The sequence below is a fragment of the Dufourea novaeangliae genome, unplaced genomic scaffold (assembly GCF_001272555.1).
Source record: "Dufourea novaeangliae isolate 0120121106 unplaced genomic scaffold, ASM127255v1 scaffold6, whole genome shotgun sequence".
In the NCBI taxonomy this organism is placed as follows: domain Eukaryota; kingdom Metazoa; phylum Arthropoda; class Insecta; order Hymenoptera; family Halictidae; genus Dufourea; species Dufourea novaeangliae.
The window spans coordinates 1283622-1303759 of record NW_015373900.1 but is presented as its reverse complement, the minus strand read 5'-3'; the positions used below and the strand labels follow the sequence as shown (position 1 = coordinate 1303759).

Genomic DNA, 20138 nt, shown 5'->3' with positions numbered 1-20138 from the left:
AGCTGCGCCAATACACACACAATGCATGTAATATTCTTCGGCGTAAAACTGCCAACACAACCGGCCGCGCGTGACCCAGATAAATGGATTGCAGCACTGAGAGAGGATACGTCGGGGCGAAGCTTTTGTCTGTCTTTGCAGAACTCGAGAAGTCCGCTCATCAGCGTGTCTATTCACGGAGAATGGAGCATCTCGAGAACCTAGTTAGTCAAGACGGCTGCCCCTCTTCAGCATAACAGAGACAAATTAGAGTTTTTCGGTGTCGGGGAACCGGATGAGTCGCGTGGAGAATTTCGGAACCCACGATGTATACGTACAAACTCGACTTCCGCTGAGGAAAAAAGTGACATAGGGGAAAGGACTCCTAACACTTGGTAAATTTATATCAAGTATTGAAATAAATGTTACAATAAATGTTAATTTGGCATAAATTTCAGAAACTCCAAGACCAAGTGGTAGGAAGTCTTTCCCTTACATCACTTTTTCTCCTAGTGGAAGCAGCGTTTGCACGTCAGTGTACCCTCACGAGCAAACTCAGCTTCCAGTAGGAGAAAAAGTGATGTAATGGAAAGACCTCCTACCACTTGGTCTTGGAGCTTCTGAAATTTATGCCAAATTATCACTCAATTTAACATTTATTTCAGTACCTGGAATAAATTTACCAAGTGATTGTAGGCCCTTATCGTACGTCACTTTTTCTCCCAGTGGAAGCTGAGTTTGCTCGTGGTTGTACGTTCGAAAGAATTGGAACTTTTGCAACAACTTGATGGAAACTGCGTTGAAACAGATGCTTGGTTACCTTGTTAAATGTTCCAAGTAACACAAAAACCATGATAAACTTATTATTATACTGGATTTTTTATGATCAGATTTGCTACGACCGCATAAAATCCACTGTTTAATAGTATATCTGCGAAATAGAGATTTTTTGACCGGTTAAAAGATTTCAGGAGAGTAAGAAAAATGAGATGGCGCTGTAGCTGTGGTCGTTAAAGCATCGGATAGCCTATGTCGAATTATTGAAGGTCGCAAGTTCGAATCCCCCCGCTCATTTTTTTTAGATTTCTTACATATGTAAGTTACTTTTCAACAGACGAGTGAACACCCTAAATAATTCATTCATTGGTCAATATACCTCGTGTGAACCATTGTAATTCTTAAACAATTAAATTGTGCATAAAAAATGTAGCACTTCGTATGCATCAATTTAATAAACGAAAACTTGCAAGTATCATCCTTTGATTCAAATGGAATATTATTATATTAAACTTTAGGTATATGAATACTAAAAGATTTTCTCTCACTATTTATTTGTGTATGTGTTAATGCTTTCGTTATTTTAAAAGTGAAGGTCATTCTAATTTAGTGTAAAGTTTCATATGAATACGTGGTCAGATATAAAAACATGTTAAGTAATTAATTATATACTGAAAATTTCTTGTTAATCCTGCGCTATAGGATATATGTCAAATTTCTCCGAAGTAAGAGAGCAATTTTTCGAATAATAATTATTCTGCAAGAAAAATATAGTGACCGTATTATTGAATCTTTTACTCTAAATAACTTTTATGTAAAAAATGTTTCCCTTATTCCCGCAATTTCAGAGACATTCAGGGTGGTAGCTTTTAATGGTCTACCCTATATAATTCAATATTGTGTTTCAAAGATTTCAATTGAAACCGATGGTAAAACCCAGATAGCACATGACACCTTAAAGATGCCTATTTTACGGCTATTTTAAGTCTAAGGTGCCTTTAAGCCGTCTTCAAGGCGTCATGTGCTATTTGGGAAGTAAACATAAATGAAGCAGTAGACAAAGCGTTCCAATATGGATCCAATTGAACGAAATAGAAAAAATTCATGGTTCCATTATCGTGTTTGCAGAAAATGTGAAACCGAAGAAGCCGATCGACCTGCCGATTCCGAAGGGTGTGGACGATGACCTTGACGAGGACGAAGATGATCTCGATGACGAGGATGACCTCGACGCCGACGCGGATGACGAAGATGACTCCGAGGCGGATCCCGAGGACGTGCTTAGCGATCAGCCTAACGACGACGAGAGCGACGAGGAATACCTCGACGATTACGACACCACGACAAGGTATTGGATGTTAAATAAATAATTCACAGAGAACAAAACGGATGTTGAATATTTAGTAACCTAGATGTATGGCTCTTGGGTAGATTATTATAATACTAATACCAATAACCTGTTCACCTTTTTATAGTCGATTATCAACGACAATTTCAACAACGGAGAAACCGAAACAGGATGTGACAGCGATGCCATTGCCAGTTAGCACCAGCACTCAGCAATCGTCCCAGTCGCAGAGCACGCCTGATCCATACCTAACGCACTTTGACCCACGCTCCGAGCACCAGAGCTACAAGCAAGCACAAATGAGACTGGAAGAGGTGCACAAAGAGAAAGTGACAAAAGTAAGTGGGTACACTATTTGACCCATCTTCGTTTGCCGAAAATGTATCAGATATACGAATCTTTTGGACTGATCCGATACCCTACTATGTATGTATAGTATAGTACATATGTCCGTACTCGTTAAAATTGTTTTTACTGTTTTGAAGTATAGTCCGGTTTCGTATCGCTAATTCTATATGATAATACATAGCAAGAAGGGCGTGCCAAGCTACGTGTGCAATTAAAGGGAGACCGCGTAACGAGTTTCGAGACAGTTAATATCAACGCGGAACACCAGTGTCGAAATCTTTGTGCTACAACGTTTTTAGGTGATGAAGGATTGGAGTGATCTTGAGGAGAAGTATCAGGACATTCGTGCTCACGACCCGACCGCCGCCGATGCTTTCAAGAGATGGATGACTGCACGATTCCAGGAAACAGTTGCTGCTTTGGAGGAGAGTGGTGCCGCAGAGAAGCACCAGTTGAGCGCTATGCATCAGCAGAGAGTACAAGTGCGTGATTTAATAGGGTAGAGAGAGCAACTATAGTCGGATCAGAATTAACTGGACTGGCCAAAAGACCACTTGTACTCATTGTGTTGGTTAAATATTCCTGTCATATGTATATATGTATCTGCAGGCCACTGTCATTGGTCAGATTAACTTCCTCTATTTATTCTGCTCTCTGCAAAAGAACCAAGAGAAAACTAGAAAGTAGTGTAAATAATCATTTGTAATACGAGTGTCTATCAGACACAGAAAACTCGCCCACTGTTGTAGGTGTAAAAAGATATACAGGTGGAGTGGAAGGTACTTTAACCTAAAAATGTAAGGGTAGAGGAACTAACCTTGAACGAATAAAATCCTGTTCTGACTATCGTCCGTTTAAGTATAATATTTCCATAATTAAGTGCAATATCTATTATCATTCATTTTCAGGAAGCTGTTAAACAGAGGAATGAAGAAGCGATGTCGTGTTACACTGCTGCTTTGAATGAGACTCCTCCGAACGTAAGTTGGCAAAACATTTTCTGTTAAGTTCTTCATCTGTTCGTTCACAATTTGTTACAAGTTCTCTTGCTCTCCTTCCAGATGCATCGCATTCAGAAGTGTCTGCAGAAACTGCTCCGAGCTCTTCACAAGGACAGACACCATACTATAGCCCACTATAAACACCTGCTGGACAGTAGCCTCGAGCAAGCGCAACGCGAAAAACCGTCGACCTTGGAACACTTGGCGGAGATTGATAGAATCACCAATCAGAGCCTGTTGATGTTAGAACGGTAATGTTGTCAGTCACTGCAACGCAACGACGATCGCAGAGCCTGTAGATCTTTGAAATTTCGAGCAGAATAACGCTTTTGACACGTAGAACGGAATTCATGGGACATTTCATTCCTTTATATTTAGGTACCCTGATTTAAGCGCAAAAATTGGCCGGCTTATGGATGATTACGTTTTGGCCCTCAGGAGCAAAGATGAGACTCCTGGACTGCTGTTAGCGATGACACGCGAAGCGGAAGCAGCTATTTTAGACAAATATCAGGCTGACGTCACCAGCAAACAACAAGGTAGCCGAGAAATTTAATACTATTACTCGTGTATGAAAGTCAGCGAGAAACTGGTTTCATGACCGAAACGAATTAATTTTTCAGAGAAAGAGCATCAGAAGCAACTCGAACGGGCACGTAAGGAGCAACGCAAAGCGGAACGCGGCGAATTACGTACCGAGCAGGCGCAACAGGAAGAGAATGATTCGATAAACGACAACAAAGATACTCAACAACAACCAGAACAACCCTCGGCAGTAGCCGCTATGCACAGTGAGGGACTCGTTAGAGCAGCCCACAGTATGACTCACGACATTTCACACTCTGAACCGGTACGTATAATTATCCGCAATACTTTTATGAAAAGCCATACACCAACATGAATCTTCAAGCCCTTTACATTCGGAATTTATTTCGAATTATTTATTTCTTCATAGTAACGAACATCTTTAATATACTTCTAAAATCATAGCGTCCTGACGGTCTGTCTTAGCTGTTAGGTGTTAAACGAAGTTATTGGATTGATAGTACTAATATGTAGTAGAGAATTCTTTTACCCAGATAACACATGACGCCTTAAAAACGGCTTAAAGGCGCCTTAGACCTAAAATAGACATAAAATAGGCGTCTTTAAGGCGTTATGTGCTATCTGGGCCGAGTCAGCTCTAGACTTTCTCAAAATAATGCTAAGAAAATAACAATTTAAAGAACGTCATTAATATCTGATGTTCTATATTTATAGGGTTACTCAGTGAGAAGGGAAGTCTACCGCAGGGAGAGTACATCAATCTACTTCACACTAGCGTTTGCGGGTATCACCCTCATGGCTGCTGCAGTGGTCGGTGTGGCTGTATTCAAGAGGCGCAGTGCAAGAAGCCCTCACAGTCAGGTACATTTGAGTCGAAAAGTAAAAACGTATTTGTGAAATAATATTTTGTAATTTTTTTTCACGTTCGATGATTGTCATTATTAACATTGAACAACAGGGTTTCATCGAAGTCGATCAAGCGGCCACACCAGAGGAGCGACACGTCTCGAACATGCAGATCAATGGATATGAAAATCCTACATACAAATACTTCGAGGTTAAAGATTAATTTAGCTATCTGGGTCTACGGAGTTTTATTTGAAACTGGTCTTAATTGTCCGTTCTCGCGTATGTTCTTCAAGAATCTCACAGTAATTTGTTAGTGTAAGATACCTATCAGGTCCGAGGTTCTTCCGAAGATTCGAATTATATAGAGATTTACATCTTAGTGATACGTGGAATAAAATCTGTCCATAGGGTGATAGATATTGCAATACAGTATCATTGTATGTGACGTCCCTTTATATAGCCTGCAGACGTGTCACGACTATTCTTTATGCTCTATTACATGTATAAAGCAATGTTTATATAACACCATCCGGTAGATAGAAGTGATACGAGTTTCACATTTGACACTCGTATCGTTGTGTGTGTTATCTACGAGGCGATGCGAAAAAAAAGGAAGGAAACACGCCAATGTGCCATATGGGAGGAAACACGTAAATCATCTTCGGAAGTATCTCATACACGTTGTTTTCGTTTCGTTGTCATTCATGTTATTAAAGATGAAAAAAAAAACGCAGGAAGGAGCGCTCACAATAATGAAAGATGAACGAACCAAATCGTTACTCGCTAATATTATACGATAATAATACCCTTCGATCAAAAGGGGGCTGTGGACTACGATCAGTTTACAAAAAAGTTCATTATTTTCGATGTCGGAAATATTGCAAACGCGATAGAAAAGAAAAAAAGAAAACGTACGTACGGTCGTCTCGTAAGTACGTGGCGCGCGCGGCTGTTGCGCTCTTTGCTGTATTTTTTTCGGTTCTGATATTTTCGGAGATAGTCAATGGCAATAAAGGTTGCGCAGCTTGAAAAATAATACACGAAAAAAAAAAATGGAAAAACGATAGCAGCGGTAGCAGCGGCTTGCACGGCGAAAAGCAGAAAAGTATAATCTGATTAAAAAAGAAACATATTACTAGCACTACGCGAGGGAAGGTGTATGCTAAAGTAAGAAAAAAAAAAATAACGCTCTTAAAATATCAGAACGGCAACCGATGCACGTTCACCTCCGCGATGCAGCTGTTTTTTCCATCTTCGTTCGATTCCCACTGCCTGATTTTTTCAGCGACCTTTTCAGTACTTAACGTCTACTTAGATTATACAACTTTATACTTAAGAGAAATTGAGAAATCATGAACGTATCTAACGTTTAACGAGAAAGCAAGATATTTTATCATTCCATACAACAAAGTCCACTAACTTATCGAGGTGCTGTCCGAACGTATGCACGGAAAATATTCAGTAGCTTTGTTCGGCTCGGCCGAGGGCCGTTTTCACCTTTCAGAAAGCGAACGGAATCGAAAGAGTCACGCCGAAGCTACTGAATAAGAGGAACAGTTTACAGGAGTTTTTTTGTGTGGCATTAGTACCTTCGATTCTAGCTCGAATAAGTGGCAACCATTAAAGCAAGCGTTTCTCTGTTTTTGTTTTAAATGAACTAACCTTATTGGTTAACTCTCTTCTTTCCTCATCCACCCCACCCTCCAACCCCTCTACCTTCCTTGATTACTTTTTTTTTTATTATTATTTCAAAAGATGGTTCATACAATAACTATCTTAGGATATTAATTATATATGATGACGATAATATATTACACGTTTAATGCTTATATATTTGTATATGGTCAGAAGATAGTAGGCCGCACTTTAGCCAGGGTCGCGTGGGAAAGCACAGCTTTCAATTGTTTTCAATGAATAATGCACGTTTCTTTTTTCTCTTTATTATTAGACCGTGTTTTGTATCGATCGATCGGTGTATGTATAGACTCGACAGGCGTTTTCTGTACGGTGACAGTTTTAGCGCGCGCAAGTGTTTTACGTTGTTTACAATCTTAAGATGCTTTCGACCCCGTGTGTGTACGACTTCAATATTGCATAAGATTGCTCATCGTTTTGTGAAAGTTGTACTCTCTACTACCTAAGGTTTCCTTGTTTTCTTTTTTATTGAAGTGGTAATTTTGTTCTATTTTCTTTCTTTTTTGTTTTTGCTAAAATAAACTAAGCGAAATTGCGCAAACCGAGGACACATTAAATGAATCCTTGGATTCCTAAACGCACGTTGAAACAGCTGCCTCCCCCCGTTTAGCGAACGTATATTATTCATAGAACCGAAACACACATACACACACACACACACACATTAGACTGTATGTCTCACGCAACTCCGGTGGAAGGGATGTGCCGACGGAAACGCGCGCGCGCGCGCGGGCCCACACATTCGCGCATCGCTGAGTGTTAAAAATATTATTTTAGATATATTTAAAAGAAGAAAAAAAAATGATAGCAATTAACTATATGTCTATGGATACAACAAAAGCATAGCATCAATGCGTTAATAATAATAATAATAATAATAATGATGATGATATAAATATCTATAAAAAAATATATATGTTCGTGTGCGCGTGTGTGTGTGCACGCGCGTAATATATGAACAATATGCATACACATATTACATGTACATCTATCAAATTAACTATACATTATGTACCTATAGCGTATAGTCGTTAAAATGAGGGAAAAAGAAAAACATTCACACGTCGCGTATAAAAATGACTTGATACGGATTCACAGATGTTGAGAGGACATTCTTGTGTCTAAAAAGAGAAAACGCTAATTCTTCCTTTCAACCATGTCTCTTACCCATTTTTGTGCTGTCTATACTACATGTATACTTGTTATATTAAACCGAAGTAATATAAAAGATGGCACGCGTTCGCATACATAACACGATTGGCCTATACATTCCACACGAATGTAATTCGTCCGTGCGCTATATATTCGTTAAATGGAATATACATATGTAATAACGCGAATAGCACCTTGCCGCTTGCTAAATTAATCGCGCGTGCCATCTTTCAAACATACGCGCGGAATTCCTCGATTCGATGTGGGCGGGAAAAAGAAAATTCGTGTTACCGCACTGGGAACAAACATAACCCCACTCGGATGTATCCGTCGAAGTAAACACGACGGCGTGACAGGTGGCATATTGTTTACCTCGACGGGCAACCCGGTGGTAAACCAGATGGGGCTGTCCAACAGTATTAAGCTTGAAAAACGTCCTGTCGAAGCATATCAGTTTATCGTTTCTGTTCATTTTGGCGGATCTACGTTTCGCCCGGTTTACCCTTCAAGATGCTGTGAATTTGCGTCGAGCCACCCTGTATAAGTTTAAGAATTGATTTTTGTAAAGAGGTAATAAATACTTACCGAGGTAATTAACTTAGCTTAAAGAGAAGTAAAGAGAGAGAGAGAGAGAGAGAGAAACACAGAGAGAGAGAGAGACACACGTCAGAAGTGAGGAACAGGAAGGAAAGAAACAAAAAGAGAAAATAAATACGTCCTTTGCATAGCGGTTCGGGTTTAGAAGCCGGCGAATGGAAATAATAACGGAACTAAACTTTATTTTTGCAATTTTTTCGGTATTCTATGGATTCTTACGGTTCTATCTGTTAACCCGCGTCTTTTTAACAGAACGTCGATCGCGCGGTAAAACCGACGCAACTAGATACATGCGAGCGAGCCCGCAGGTTGTGTGTACGTGCAATATATCGGCATCGATTATGTGTGTGTACGCCTATAAAGCGCTGTAATTGTATAGTTTTCGATCTTATGCTTCCTCGTCGGCCGCATTCGAATCAAAGGCGCAGTCTTCAACGAGAAATAGCGAACGTCTTTCCCGCGTTATCGCGAAATCTTTCTGTATGGATCTTCTACTGCGCGCGTGTATATCAGTCACAATTAGTCATGATTTATCGGGCAGCTGGATTTCACCAACAAAAGATATTCGGCGTTCGCGCGGGATGACCGATTGACCACACCGAGGCAATTAGTCAACGTCACGATTCCGATAACGACTTAGCATTCAATAAACTCGCATCTGGCATCGAAACAAAGGAAATCGACGGGATTTAGGGTAAAAGAAACGTGAGATTTATCGGCGGTTGTATTTAAATCGTGTAGGATCGGAAACTAATTGCCCGCCTCCCTCTTTCTCCATCACAAGGATTTCTCCTCGCCACTCACAAATTTTATCGCATTATTACACTCCGTGAAAGAACGTATTGTGTTTGTGAATATATGTAATTTTACTTATCAATAAAGAAATTACAAAGGTCCACTAGCGTCTCAGTAACTTCTGTATGGTGATAGCATGCGGGACAGACTGTCGATCGCGAATGCAGCTACCATTTCCGGTGTGTTATCGGTCGCATAAAAATGATTAATATTAATAATAATGATAGTGTAAAAGAAAAAGTATACAACTTTGACTGTCACGTGCTTGGAAATTAATCTTTATGCCGAGACGTTTAACCCTGAAACGCATGATATTTCGGAATATAATAAAACATTTTACAATTGCCAATTTATTATGTGCCACAAAACCATAGAAAGATTTTTTTAAATCCATCTGATGTCTTGTGTCGTTTTATTTGAAGAAAAGGGGCTGCCGCCAAATGGCCACAATATACGTAGGACATATAAACAAATCGCGAATTAATTATTGTGAAAAGTGAATCAGTTATTTTTGTTTAGACATAGTGCAACTTCACACTCTCCGTATGATGTATGTTTGAAGCCGCGGCATGTGAGTAATTTACACCTCATTTTTGTATCTTAAATTGTAGGGCAATGTCCAGTTTGATCTTACTATCTCTCTTGTGAACTGTCTATTTGTGGAGACACGCTCTATTTATTCAGTTATTTTGTTACTTTATGCTTTGATAATATATGTATATACATTCTAATACATCATGCAGTAGGTGTTTGTTACATGTGTCTGCTATATCAAAAAGTATAAGTTTGTTACGCAATGGCAACATTATGCATTTAAGGGATTAATCAAGTTAATACAGTTGAAACTCACTTCTCATGAAATATAAGTTTGTCTCTTGTAAAAAAGAATTTCATGATTTTATGATAAATCTTAGCGATAAAAGAACCGTTGGAAGTGTAACAAAAATACAACCTGACTTTTGGCCCACCCGGTATATACATTACATTAACGTTTGAAAGGGAAAGATTGTTAAAAAAGAATCCGCGTAAAAACAGAATTGAGTGTACTAAGAACGAATTCTGCAAAAATATCCGAAGTAATTTTCTGGAGTACTTAATAGTCTACAATTTAAATAAAATGTGCAATCGAAGTTGCCCAGTCAGCTAAACCTGCAAAAAGAAATTTTATCCAGTGCCTGTTACAATGTTACATACTCAACATGGCTACAAGTTTGATGCAAGATCTGCTATCAACAACTTGCACGGAGATTGGCAGCAGATTAGCAGCAAGTCTTGCAATATGGCCTAGGTCATAAATTGACCTACGTTAGTTAGCCTGGATTGTGTTGCAAGACTTGCTGCTAATTTGCTGCCAATTTGCTTTACCATTTTGTCAGCAGGCTTTGCCTGCAAAACCGAAGTCAAATGCAGAGACAGATGGCTATGGTTTTTTAGACAAATCCCAGATAGCACATAACACCTTAAAGACGCCCATTTTACGGCTATTTTAGATCTAAGGCGCCTTTAAGCCGTCTTCAAGGCGTCATGCGCTATCTGAGATGTAATTTTTGCTGGCAGTTTTCTCGAAACTTGTACACAACTGGTTATCAAGGTGACTTACTGACTCGACAGAAAAAATTGTTTACCACGAAATGAAACGTTGTACACAATTTCTTTGTATTTACATAATTTATCGATACCTCGGGATTACGCTGCATCCAAAGAAATGTGTTCATACAAAAAGTCGTGGATGATGAAATTAAGAAAACTCGCCTCCTTTGAGCATTAGATATCTCCGTTATATGTGCAGTATGATTAATTCATCTAACGCGGCTGCTTCTCTATCGTGTACTAGTCACAATCACGAAACTATAAATTGCTATTTGTCACTCGTTTCCGTCAGTCTGGCGAAATGCCATCGAACCGTCGCATTTGTGCTCATTTCATTTCTTTAACGATCACTGCGAACACCAAAGCCTGAAAAGCCTGAAACCTACGTTATGTACTTATCATACATATGTACATGTGTATGTATTGGTAAGTGCCTCTTCTGATATCGGTAATCAAATTGGTTACCGCCTCTAATTGATATGATTATCATTGCAATTAATAGTATTATCAAACATAAGCACGAGTATGCAAGTACTTGACAGATTGGTTTTATCTGGTCATTAAACCCGAATTGTTTTATTTATAAACATACGTTACTCGGCTCGTTTTACTATTCTCATTTGAATTTGATCGCAGTATTCGTCTTCTTTTATTATGTACGAAATGATCGATGTGCAACGTAATACAATCTGTAACTGTACTTTAAATGACTACGCGTAAGGTCGAAGGGTTTATTATTCAAAATTATGCGAACATCAATAATGTTTAATTCATAAATACCGCTTGTTATTTGTTAGTAAGATAATGATATCGATCTGAGACACAACATGGCGGCCACGACAGTCACGTAGGAAATGTCAAATCTAAAATAAAAACAGACATCTAATGCGGATTATGATGTACACAGCGGTCTTCGTACAAACAAGCATGATGTAGTGTAAAGTACCAGTTAGGAATCATTCAGAAGTGGTGTGTATGCTGCGTCATTGCTAACCTTATATTAACTAGCATCATGAACTTTAAAAGGTATTGATGTTAATTACAAGTTTTGATCGGATGTTTTTCACTGTTTTGTATGAATTTTGAGCCGTCTGTCAAACGTTAAACGACCGTATTTATGTTGCACTATATTACCAAATACTAATTACCATAAAAACTCCGGTTTCTGTGAAATTATGTGTAGCATAATATTCATGTTGCAGGTTCTGTACTTGTTCTTTGTTGTGGTATAATTAGTTGAAAAATTTACTGTTAAGCAGTAAAATAACAAATAGCTCAAATGTCTCTTAACCTTGAGTTTGATAGACCATTTGAAGACTGTGAGCCTCTGAAGTGGGGAGCATTACGAGAGTTATGTCATGCAAACACAGAATATTTTATGTCGCATCAAGATGAAAATGGTATTAGAATCAGAGCAGCACATTTGGCGATATTGGATCATTTAGAACAGTTGCAACCACTGTATGAAGATATTAGTATATTCGCACCAAAATTTGATTTTGATGATATAGTACCCGGCAATGGGTACAGAAGTTTTCTAGTCTTAATAGATAAATCTATCATACATTCTCGTGCAATCTGTCACCAAATATACTGTCAGAAGGATTCTATATTTTTTCGTAAAAGTAATCATATGAGGTAATTATTCTGCTTTAATACATTCTACAAACAACTGACATTAAATATTCATAGATTGATATGTACAAATGTTTGCAGAGAAATAGAGGCTTGTTCGCAATTATTAGCATCTTTGTGCACATGTTTAGAGCATTTACAAACTCTTTATTCATGGAGTGAAGAAACAACTGATGGAAAACCATCTCTTTTTATAGGAGATAATCATAATCCCTATGAGATTTTGAATAAAGCAAGTAATATTAATCAGTATTGTTTTTATGGCAGATGTTTGGGATTTCAGGTATTAAGAAATACAATTATATGCAATCTTTATGAATTCTTAATAGATTCTAATAAAGCAAATTGATTTCAGTTTTATGATTCTTTAAAGCCTGCCTTAAAAACTATATTGGTCTGTATGGCTACATTTAGCGAAGCATTCTATACTAATGGAACCTTGTTAGCACGATGTGCTAATTCTGTTAAATATATGTTAGACCCTGAGGCAAGGGCACGACGTATTGTGGATGTGTCTCAACGTGCTGATATATCATTTTGCCAAGCCTTTTGGTTTCTCAATGAGAATAGTAAGACAATTATGATCATGTATTTTGAATATAAATAGATTTAATCGTTAATTTCTACGTTTCATTAGAAGTTATTTGCTATTATGTTGATATAATATGAATTATATTCTTAGATATAGCACGCAGATTACCAGCTATAACATCCCCATCTTTGGCAATAAATCAAGTAATTTCTATTCCACCTGAAGAATTAACACTTCCTGCATTAGATGGGACAACAGTGTCAATTCCAATACCGCATAGTCACATTGGAAAGAAGCCAATTCATGTTAGGTTATTAAGCTTTAAACGTCGCTTGGGAATGGTAAACAGATAATTTATGGAATCTAATTACTTTGTAGAGTTAATACAAGTTGTATCTTTCCAATGCTTATTTTCGGTTCTATATTTCCCTTAATTAAGTAGAAATTTTTGCGAAACATCGGTTTCACTCCTGTACAGTACATGCTTCTCTCAGGTTGGTTCAGGTGGAGTAGCAGGAGAACTGCTTGGATTGTCTGACAAGCTGATAATTCATTGCCATGGTGGTGGTTTTGTAGCGCAGACGTCACTGTCTCACGAAACATACTTACGGTCATGGGCCATAGACCTTGACGTTCCAATTTTAAGCATAGATTACAGTTTAGCACCTGAAGCTCCATTTCCCAGAGCACTTGAGGAAGTGTTGTATACATATGCGTGGGCTTTAAACCATGCGAGCACTTTGCTTGGCAGTACAGTGCAAAAAATACTTCTTGTTGGTAAGCTGTGAAACATAGTTCTTGTGTTCTTCTCGTGTTATTTATAACTTACAGAATTGAACTGTTTTCCAGGTGATTCTGCTGGGGCCAACTTAAATTTAGGTGTTACTTTAAAATGTGTAGAATTGAATATTAGGAAACCAGATGGAATATTTATGGCGTACACTCCAGTGTTTGTAGATTTCGTGCTGTCACCATCGCGGTTGCTGTGTCTGACTGATCCCTTGTTACCTATGGGATTTCTTATACGTTGTTTAAAAGCGTATGCAGCATCGGAGAATAAGAAAGTAGCGAAGTAAGTTATATACAAACAAATCATTTTTATTATGTATTCGTAGGATTACTATTTGATATTTATGTTACATTTATTGGACTTTCAGGGAAAAAGAACATGATGTCGCAGATTGTGCAAAATCAGACACAGAATCTTTTGCGGAGGTCAGTGAAAGCGATTTAATAGCGTTAGCTCTCAGTCCGAATGGAGATGAGACGAATGATGCGCATAAGTTGGCATCCTTACCATCTGACACTACTTTAAATTCTGTTAGTTTAACAGAAGCTGATGGTAAACAGATAAAACGAAAATATATATATATATATACATATTCGTCTGCAAACTTGAACTTGAACTTAAATGATTCTAAATAACTTTTATTAAAATTCTTTAACATAATAGGACTCGAGCATCCGCAAGAGCAAGTAAAGTCTCAAGAATATATTAAAAGATTTTTGGACTTGTATCGAAATTCTGGTATAAATCCGGCCACATATATTGGAAATAGTGCTATCAGTACAGACAATAATATTCCTAGGAATGGCAAATCATGGTCATTCTTTGGATGGTCACTTAAAGGGAGGGAGCATAGAGAATCTAGAGAGCTCGATATAGAGAATGTGAAAAGTCTTTTGGATGAATTTGTCTTCACGGTGCCCAGGGATCCATTTTTAAGCCCTTATCTTGCACCAGATAATCTACTAGCACAATTACCGCCTATCGCAATGCTGGTAATTACCTAAATATTAAAATGTATCACAGACACAACATACGTAATATTGAATGTTTAAACTTTCTATTTAGACATTAGAGCTCGATCCGTGCCTCGATGATTCCGTCATGTTTGCAAGAAAACTTAGAAAGCTCGGTGTATTAGTCATGCTTGATATACTACCTGGTTTACCACACGGATTCCTTAATCTCACACGGGTAAAAATTTCATTTATATGAAATGAATGCATTTAATGTCAACAATATTTTATTGAAATGTTCAAATTCAATTTACAGGTCTCAAGAGAAGCTAGTATTGGATGTGACTTATGCATCAAAAGAATACAGGAGCTACTGGTACTATAATTATATGCATGAATATTCATTAAAGTGAAATGTTAAATGATATATGGGAACAAAGGTTTCTTTACTAGTTTTTTTAAAAATATTAATTATAATAATTTTTTACACAAAGAACTACATTACGTTGCAATATATAAGAGTCTTACGCGTCAGTACGGTCAGTAAATATATGAATGTAAAAAGTATATATTTGTTGCCTATTTATAGTGAATAATACAAGTGTTTATATCCTTGCAGCTATCAAATGATTAATATTTTAAAGAAAAGTGGACAAGGTTGATATTAATATAAATTATATTTGTTATTGATAATTTTATGTATTTTCAAAGTGTATTGTACTTTGTCAATTTTTTTAGGTTACTAGCAACGTCGATTGCGACAATTGCATCACAACATAGTCAATGATTTTACTTCTACTGTGGCTTTCCATTTGCTACAATTTTTTTGACTGTGATTATCGAAATTAGCATAAAACAATTTGACTTTATGTTTCTAATCTTTTGATTACAACCTATAAAGGCTATTATATTTATACATTCATCGTTTTCTATTCTCAATGAAGCTTTCACCTTTGTAAAAACTGGTAGTTTCGTAATAATGCTTCTTGTATTGTTCACTAAATTCTTTAATAACGTTTATACTGTTCATTTGCATTAACATCATCTCTGTTAACTTCATTTAGAAAAACTATTTATCATGAAATATTTTGAGCTTAATGACGCTAAAGGTGCAATACTATTTTAACATACCGCATATGTTGTATATTACAAATTTACATTTTATTTATTATATACACATTTAATATGCAATTTGAAAGTAAACGATTTAAAAGTATTGTACTTAATGTTAAATTGCTACTTACTACCTTTGAATTATATTTGTTGAATGTTCAATGTTGTAAGAAACTCATTTTAAATGTTCCTTTAATTTTGTATATAAGAAAAAGGAGGTAAGGGAATCAAACCTGTATTGTACTGTGTAACATTTTATTCAGTTCATGGATATAAGAATGTGGTAAATATAAGATACTCTTCAAATGAGGTCAATTTAACGAAATTATACAGAAAAATAGCAGCCAACATGAAGAGCATTAATGGCAAAATTATGTTTTCCTTGTTTTGAAGAAGTGTTAACAATTCATAGGGTTTATTAAGTTATATTTGTTTTTTACATGGAAGTACATCGTATTTGTTAACTTTATTAAATTATTTATAAAATTCTAATTTTATAACTTATAACACACTGTGAAATAGAATAAAAATTATTTTATTACCAGACTGTGAAAACATGTAGTTTATTTGGATGTCATAAATTAATGATTAACAATTTCTTACTGGTTGACTTGTTGAGTATTTGTTTGTTCTCTATTTATCGTAGGACGTAGTGTTTTTTGTAGTACATGTGCGTCTGCAGGTTCTATTCGTTTATAATAATGTTCTTTTGTCTCTACTATTTCAAATCCAAATTTCTTATAAAAATCAATTGCTCCTTCATTGCTTATTTGAACATGACTATAAATAAAGGACAGAATATAAAACTTGTTTTAATTAATATAAGACTATAGCAGTCTTGGACTTACAGAAAAATGGAATCGAAGTTTCCATCTTTATTGACATAGTTCAAAACATGTTGTACCATTACAGTACCGATTCCTAATCTTCTATAGGGATAAAGACATCCCAACGTCATAATATACAAACGCCTAGAATTTTCAGAAGTATCGACTCGACAACAAACTGCTCCAACCTAACATAAAAAGTATAATTAGTGAAATGTTTAAACAAAATTCCATTCTAAGGAATGTTGTTTAGACTTTTCAAAGGTTAAGTAACATACCACTATATCATTATAATATGCAAGTTTAGCTAATTCTCCAGCTTCTAATACATCTTTGTAAAACTTCTCATTATATGAAACTGGAAATACCACTTGATTAAGAAGCTTTAGCTGTTTTATATTGTGTGGGGTTACATCTCCTAACTCTATCTTTGATCTGTAATTTAAATATTTAAATTTCATTAAAGACTAAATGTGCATACTATATTCAGTTATATTAAAAATACTGCATATTCAACTATATTAAAAATACGAATGGTCTTTGACATTACGAATTTAATTTTTATATATTGTAACATAAACTTCGCAAATTTTATACTATATAGATCATGTTTAAATTATAGTGAAAAAGTCTTATACCACAAACTACTACAATTCAAAAGATAATTTCTATTCGTAAATTTTATTCAATAATTTGCTTCCCGGTACACAACTATGTACACGTTTTCAAGCAAACATGCCCTTGAAAGTGAAGATATTCAAAACATTAAAGTACTATCAATTCCTGGATAGAATAAATATAACAAAGATTATCGTACAGTACTAAAAATTAATCATTCAAAAATGAAACAAATAAAAATTGTATAGAATCATTCGGTATATGATATCAAAATATAACCTTACAACTTTTTAAAACTCACCTAGTCATATTAGGAAATACCAGAGTTTTCTAAAGGTTCTAAAATAAACGGTAGTAACAAATTTTTACACTAATAGCTTTACTATAAAAAATGTTAACACATAACGTTTTGCCGCCGATACACCTCAATTTTGTACCTTTATTCGTTTCGCACAGTTTCGCATTGAAATCTTATTATATAGTATAGTCAAGTATAGTAGGTTAAGTATGCTTGTTATTTCAAATTTTGATAGGTTTAAGAATACGGGACTGGTTTTCATTTGACAACAATATATCTATAATAATTACAATAAAACGAATATAACGCATTTGTGTAAAATAACAATGACTATTTCCATATTTATATACATTATTAAATTTCTTTTTGAAACCATTTTTTAGATGTGAAAAATTATGATTGAAAATAATAATTATATTTCATTCTTCAGTTCAATATATAGACATTAAACATCAGCTTAATAGATCATTTAATTCGTCAAGTTATATAGAATAATTCCAATTTTAAATAATTTAATTAGTAATAGTATCGCATATTATTATATTAATACGAATTAAATAAGCATTGAGCATTCTTCTTCCGACGTATTTTATTAATACAATTGCAATAGTTAGTACATAATATAAATTTTATCACGCAATATTAATTGACACAATAAGTTATGTCCCAATATCTGTGTTTGTTAGTAATTTAAATAAAAAAATTAATAGTATGAAAAGGAATATGATAATGGTGTGTAACATACATCTTGCTATCGATGTAAACACAATTTATAAATCCGCGATCAAAATATAATTTGTCCACCAAGAGGATAACTAGTGAAACTACGAATACTCTCTTAGAATACGGTATTCAATGTTTAATAGTAATGTCAAATTCAAATCTAGTGTCATAGATACCGGAAAATAATTGGCGCTGAATGTTTACGTATCTTAACGATTTATATCTCAAAAAGTTGCTCCAAATATGCTCTTTCCGAATCTGAAATTGCTCCCCCAACGCCATTAATAGTTAATGAGATATTCGCAAAAGAAAAAGTAACAATTTGTTGTTAACAAAATACGTAGTAAATGACCTTTCTACGCAAATATTATGGTACCAAAAAATTGCTCCTGATCTGTTTTATAATAATCAATAGTCAGATATCTCAATAACTTTGCTTGCGAGGGTACATCTCACGCACACGGGGTCCCTGGCGCCTCCTGCGGGGATTCTATGACCCCTTGAACTTACCAGACGGGGTCTCTGGCGCTCCCTCCGGGGGTTCTATGACCCCACACTCTCACAGAGGGGGTCTCTGGCGTTACAACAGGGGGTTCTATGACTCCACGCTCTTATCAGACGAGGTCTCTGGCGCCTCATGTGGGGGTTCTGTGACCCCGCGATCTCACCCACGGGGGTCACTGACGCCTCCACCGGGGGGTTCTATGACCCCCACTGTCTCACCCACGGAGTCCCTGACGCCTCCACCGGGGGGTTCTATGACCCCACTCTCTCAACACACGGGGTCTCTAGCGTCTCCACCGGGGCTTCTGTGACCCCACGATCTCACCACACGGGGTCGATGATTGGGACCTATTGATTTTTTTTCGCGTACAAAAAAGTTATTGCGTTTAATATTGTTTTTATGAACATGTATATGTATTATTATGTACATTTGAGTAAATTATTTTATTATTCCATTGTTATTACAGCAGTTTAACAGTAACAACGAACGCATATATATTTTCAAATATCGGACTAATAGTATATTTTTATTCTATATTATTACATATAAGTGAGTAATATGTATCAAAAACGTAATCGAAACACAGATTTTTATTACACCACAAACATCGCATAAAAGATATTTCGTTATATTGACATTTATAATAATTATGGATGTTGCGGGGAAATCAATATTATTGACATTATGGAACATGTAACGAAATATCACTGTAACACTTAAAAAAGTTTTAAAGTTCCATTTATATCATTGTCCTGTGAAAATGTTCATACTTCCAGCAGCATTCATATTCCAATCAAAGAATTTACAGAATAAGGAAAAGGAATCTAAAGTAATTTTCAGTAGTTCCATACATCTTTATCTCGAATAATTTTCTAAAACATTCAAAGTACTAGACATTTTTACACTTTGAATCTCATATCGATTTCTAAAATAATCCTAATTCGATGTAATATAGAACGTAGTTTCATGAGATATATTCGAAGTTCGCAGCCATTGGCTCGATATTGTCTTCAGTTTACAGTATTTTACCGATGACAATACCGATTGCCCAGGCCTCACCACGAGGAGGTTGCTGCGAGTGGAGGCCCAAGGCAGATAGATGGAATCACAAGTTCTACATCTACCCACCTTTCACAATAAACCTTATAAATAACTTAAATATTAACTATCTAATACTATCGGTACTAAAATCCCTCGGCGGATGACTTCTTTCTTGCGCCTAAACCTATAAAAAACTAAGTTCCCTCGTAGGTTGTCTTCGTTCTTCAGCTTAGAACTACGATTATCTTAATATTCTAATTAATACGAATTAATGCTATTAATACAAAATAACTTAAACTAAACGCAACCTAGTCGCTAATACTCAAACGAAAGAGATAGACGGAATGGAAAAAGTTCCATCGATCAGCAGTTATTAAGTCTACGATTAACTACGCGTTAAACTACAGTATGAACAAGTATCGCGAT

The 20138-nt window shown here is 36.1% G+C and overlaps 3 protein-coding genes across 5 annotated transcripts in view; 2 read left to right on the top strand and 1 right to left on the bottom strand.

Moving 5' to 3' along the window:
- LOC107193475 (beta-amyloid-like protein) overlaps window positions 1–5068 on the top strand; it is a 42413-nt gene extending 37345 nt beyond the window's left edge. Inside the window, exons 7-15 of one of the 3 annotated variants that reach the window (XM_015582925.1) lie at window positions 1885–2104; window positions 2232–2442; window positions 2761–2934; window positions 3361–3432; window positions 3514–3704; window positions 3832–3992; window positions 4077–4303; window positions 4714–4860; window positions 4958–5068. In XM_015582925.1, the coding sequence (XP_015438411.1) occupies window positions 1885–2104; window positions 2232–2442; window positions 2761–2934; window positions 3361–3432; window positions 3514–3704; window positions 3832–3992; window positions 4077–4303; window positions 4714–4860; window positions 4958–5068 (1514 nt within the window). Of the gene's footprint in view, window positions 1–1884; window positions 2105–2231; window positions 2443–2751; window positions 2935–3360; window positions 3433–3513; window positions 3705–3831; window positions 3993–4076; window positions 4304–4713; window positions 4861–4957 lie in introns of all 3 variants that reach the window. The other 2 variants (XM_015582926.1, XM_015582924.1) reach the window with 2 other exon arrangements.
- A 6843-nt stretch (window positions 5069–11911) lies between these two features.
- LOC107193430 (hormone-sensitive lipase) lies at window positions 11912–14972 on the top strand. Its single transcript, XM_015582872.1, has 10 exons — window positions 11912–12315; window positions 12394–12595; window positions 12668–12881; window positions 12995–13185; window positions 13339–13621; window positions 13694–13916; window positions 14002–14186; window positions 14298–14626; window positions 14700–14825; window positions 14904–14972. Exons 1-10 carry the CDS (start codon window positions 11957–11959, stop codon window positions 14970–14972), a joined length of 2181 nt encoding a protein of 726 aa, XP_015438358.1. The 5' UTR covers window positions 11912–11956.
- A 985-nt stretch (window positions 14973–15957) lies between these two features.
- LOC107193576 (probable N-acetyltransferase san) lies at window positions 15958–17613 on the bottom strand. Its single transcript, XM_015583050.1, has 5 exons — window positions 17447–17613; window positions 16806–16962; window positions 16549–16715; window positions 16304–16480; window positions 15958–16211 (listed from the first exon to the last, which is right to left on the bottom strand). Exons 1-5 carry the CDS (start codon window positions 17452–17454, stop codon window positions 16202–16204), a joined length of 519 nt encoding a protein of 172 aa, XP_015438536.1. The 5' UTR covers window positions 17455–17613; the 3' UTR covers window positions 15958–16201.
- Between the last annotated feature and the right edge of the window lie 2525 nt (window positions 17614–20138).